The sequence below is a fragment of the Lipotes vexillifer genome, unplaced genomic scaffold, assembly GCF_000442215.2.
Source record: "Lipotes vexillifer unplaced genomic scaffold, Lipotes_vexillifer_v1.1 scaffold1378, whole genome shotgun sequence".
In the NCBI taxonomy this organism is placed as follows: Eukaryota; Metazoa; Chordata; class Mammalia; order Artiodactyla; family Lipotidae; genus Lipotes; species Lipotes vexillifer.
In genome coordinates, this window is record NW_006775104.1 from 1,821,750 (window position 1) to 1,826,204 (window position 4,455).

At 37.0% G+C, this 4,455-nt stretch overlaps 1 protein-coding gene across 2 annotated transcripts in view; it reads right to left on the reverse strand.

The window, feature by feature from the left end:
* SEC22A (SEC22 homolog A, vesicle trafficking protein) overlaps nucleotides 1-4,455 on the reverse strand; it is a 73,424-nt gene that overhangs the window by 64,974 nt on the left and 3,995 nt on the right. For both annotated transcript variants that reach the window (XM_007449694.1, XM_007449693.1), the window contains exon 2: nucleotides 964-1,164. In XM_007449694.1, the coding sequence (XP_007449756.1) occupies nucleotides 964-1,145 (182 nt within the window). In that variant the 5' untranslated portion in view covers nucleotides 1,146-1,164. The remainder of the gene's footprint in view (nucleotides 1-963; nucleotides 1,165-4,455) is intronic.

A 4,455-nucleotide genomic window follows, 5' to 3' on the forward strand; every position in this document is an offset into this window, starting at 1 on the left:
CCCGGGCCGGGGCACGAACCCGTGTCCCCTGCATCGGCAGGCGGACTCTCAACCACTGCGCCACCAGGGAAGCCCCCTTATCACTCTTATTCAAGTTATAAGCATCACCTCTACCTGAACTTCTCTAAGAGTCTCCTAAATGACCTCTCTGCTTCCTCTCTTAGAGCCCATTCTTCATGTAGCAGCCAGGATGATCTACTCAAAGCCAAAATTAGATTTTATATAACTCTCCAGTGCCTTCCTATTACATTAAACTCAATCCAAACTCCTTATCATAGCCTAGAAGGCCCTACGTGACCTGTCCCATTCCTACCTTTCTAACCTCACCTTCCACCACTCTATTAAGTGTCCGTATTGCTTCATTGTCTTGGTTTTCTTTCCATCCCTTGATCTGTAGTGAAGGCTTTCTGCACTGGCTATCAGCTCTGCCTTGATCTTCATCCACTGCATTCTTAAGACTGCCGTCTTTCACATCTTTTAGGTCTCTGTTCAAATGTAACCCTCTCGGAGAGGCCCTTGACCACCATAAAGTCACTATTCCATTGCCCAGTTTTACTTTCTTTACATACAATAAATAGTGATGAACACTATCCCCTCTCACTAGGATGTAAACTTCTTAAGTTCATTGAGAGCAGATATCAGGTATGATTTTGTATATTTCCCATGACAGTTTTCCTGGGCATGTAAGAACACCAATAAATATCTAATGATCAATTATAAGATACAATATCTGTAATCTGCAAAACTATAAAATTTTCTAAAGCCAGACATAAACACAGAGAAACTATAAAAAGGGTGATGACGTAATGAATACTATTTAGTATAAGTTCAGAACCACATGATTCTTGACTTGAAAAGTTCTCCTAAACTAATCAAACACTAATTTCTATTTAGACCACTTAAATTTCATTAAAATGACAACCACTAAGCAAATGATTCTAATGGAGCAAACCAATGTCTTACTTAATGTTATAATGTCCAGTTTTCAGTGTACATCTATCAGGAAGCTGAGCCAGTTTTCTCGAGAGCATTTTAAAATACTTTCTGCACTCCTGCATGCCTGTGCCTTGTTCATAGTCAGTAGAAGCAGAAAGTGGCAGTCCATCTCTGACACGAATGACTGAGGCAGATAAAATCATAGACATTTCAACTGACAGAGAAGACCTGGAACAAAATGAACAATTTGGGTTAGGTAAGAAATTAAAGCCAAAGCTGATAAACACAGTGCAAAAATGTGCAACTCACTAATAATCAAAGACATATTAATTAAAGCAATGATATATCATACTTTCCTTCACAAATTAGCTGTTAAAAAAATATTTCTTTCTGGTATTTCCATAAGTATATGTGGAAGTACATATTGGAATAAAACCATTCTCAAAACAATTTGTTGATATTCAACAAGAGTTTAAAAATATTTATGCCCTTTGACCACGGTAAATTTTTTTTTTTTTTTGCGGTACGCGGGCCTCTCACCGTTGTGGCCTCTCCTGTTGTGGAGCACAGGCTCCGGACGCACAAGCTCTGGACGCACAGGCTCAGCGGCCATGGCTCACGGGCCTAGCTGCTCCGCAGCAAGTGGGATCTTCCCGGACCGGGGCACGAACCCGCGTCCCCTGCATCAGCAGGCGGACTCTCAACCACTGCGCCACCAGGGAAGCCCTGACCACAATAAATTTATATACATAACCCTATCTTAAAGAAAATAATAAGAATTAGACAAGATTTTAAACAGAAAGACATTCTTCTCATAGAAATAACTGAAAACAACCTAAACGTTCAACAATAGGGGGATGGTTAAACAAATTATGGTACACCCCTATGATGGAATATGATGCAACTAAAAGTTACGTTTGTTAAAAATAATTTAGTGATGTGGTAAAATGCTTATATGTTAGGTAGAAAAAAAGCAGGATCCAAACTGCATATGTTGTTTTCCATAAAGACACAGAGGAGGAAGAAGGGAGGGATAAATAGAGAAATAGATATTGGAAGGAAACATGACAAAATTAGAATGCTTATCTCCAGGAAATAGTATTATGGGTGATTGTTATTTTATAATTTCCTAAATTTCTGTAATGTTCCACAGTGAGCACATATTACTTTCCACAATGAGCACATATTACTTTTATAATCAGAACAAATGTTTTTATTTAAAATAAATTTTAAAGCTAAAGGAATACTACTTTTTTTTGGGGGGGGGGGCCATGCCATGAGGCACACAGGATCTTCCCCCACCAGGAATCAAAACCGTGCCCCCTGCATTGGGAGCACGGAGTCTTAACCACTGGACCACTAGGGAAGTCCTAAAGGAATACTACTTCTAATGTTGTTCTCAATCTTTTTATCAGAAAGCAAATCATAATTACCTTTTTTATTATATTCTAATCATGCTTTACAAAAATACATAAAAGGACTGCATAGGCCTATGCAGTTGTGAAAGAAATCAGGTAAATAGTCAAACTTTGATAAAATACACACACACACAGTGGTCCCCTGTGTAAGAACCACTGGAATTTTGATTAGAAATGCAGATTTCTGGGTCCACCCTCCCCCAAAAAATTCTGATCCATTGACTACGGGGTGGGGCTTGAGAATTTTCCATTTTCAGCAAATTCCCTAAGTAATTACTATGCTTATTATCTAAGGATCATACTTTGAAAAACACTGAATTAAAACATGTTCACAGTCTGAAATTAAGTGATAACTCTTTCCTGCCAGGCAGGAAAGAGCACAGTGCCACTAAATACTTCTCCTTCACTAACAGGAGGCACAACTGGTAAAAAACTGAAAAATCTGGTAACAATTTCATAGGCTTTTTTCAAGATATTGTATCTCAGAGACTAAATTAATCCTTACCTGCCCAGCTCAGCTAGGTCAATATTATCTCACTCCAAAAATGAAAAACTTAGTAATATATCAAAAAAATGACAAAGAAAATCAACTGCTACCAATTTTGGAAACCAGTGGTCCCTAGCTTTTGTTGCTATGTCAAGTTAAAATCTGAGTGCCCAATCATGATGGTAACTGACTGACATTAAAGTCAATCCAAATAATAAAGCTAATGCTTTAAATTTACTTCCCCCTTTTCCTCTGAGGAAAAGCTAGGTATTAATATGTCATTACCCTTTAATATTTTTCTCCTCCATTTATTTAAAAGGAAAAAACCCCAGCAGGAATTAAATTAGCCTTTACCATAATGGAACCTTCGAACAAAATTTCCAACATGACATATCCAAATCATTTTTTTTCCTATTCAACCAGTTTCTTTTTTCTTCTAAAAGCAGTAGCAAAAGAAAGCAGAGCTCCCTCAAGGGATAATGTCTATACTATAAATCTCTTTTAAAAATTGTTATCACATTTTTTTATTTATTAAACCACAACTGAACATTTAGCCTAAGTGTAACAAATTAGGAAAATGTCTTAATTCATACCCTTACAAATTTATGATTTAAATATAAAACTTTGTCTTTCCAGAAGTATAATGCAACACAATGATCACTCTGGGAATTAACATGAGAGCAGGGTTGTGTCTTGTAGTTTCCAAACATCCATATTCTTAGTAGGATTTAAAAGCAGACTGCATTCCTTATGCCTGATCTTTCTAGGATCCCAACAGAAATATTAGGAATAATCTTTATTATAGGGTGCCAACTTTCATGTAATCTTCAAAGTTACTCTTTTTTATGACTTAAAAGACAGAAAGATATGATTCATACTTCCTAAAACATATACTGAAAAAAGAATAACAACCTGGTTAAGTTCCATTCATTTAACAAATATTTATTAGTACATACTGTATGCCAGGGGCTATTTCAGACATTAGGAATAGATAATTCCTACCACCGAGAAGCATCGGTCCAGAATTAAAGAAATTCAGATGGAAAGAGCAAATACAACACAAGCTATGTTGCCCACTGCTTTAACTGGAAAACTATAGTTAGACAAACTTGCCTTTCAGATATTCCTAATACACACTTTTAGGCTTGTCATGGAAAGCACAACGCAGCAGTGATATTCCCTTCCGAAATTCTTGAAAGGTTTTCAGAGAATTGCTTGTATTTATCAGTAGATAGGATTTTTCTGAGGAGAAAAAATTAAATCTCTTCCTTCCCGAGTCATTTAACCTAGCATCCAAACCAGTGAACTAACAAAAGAAACTGGGATGACTTTCCAATGAACAATGTGAGGCTTGACTACTTTGCAGATAGACTTCAATCACCTTAGGATAAGCAATCTTTCTTTTATCAACTCAGTAAATATACCCCCGATTTTTTTCTTTTACCTCGAATTCTTAATGCAGTTCCTTAAAAAAACAAACACACACTCCAATCTTATCTGGACTGTGGTAGAAGAAGAAGGAATCTGTCAACATCAAGGCCAAGCTAGGGTTAGGATACCCTTAGAGAGTAGGCAAGGTGGTGACTGGAAAAACCAAGGAAGAGCCAGCAGGAA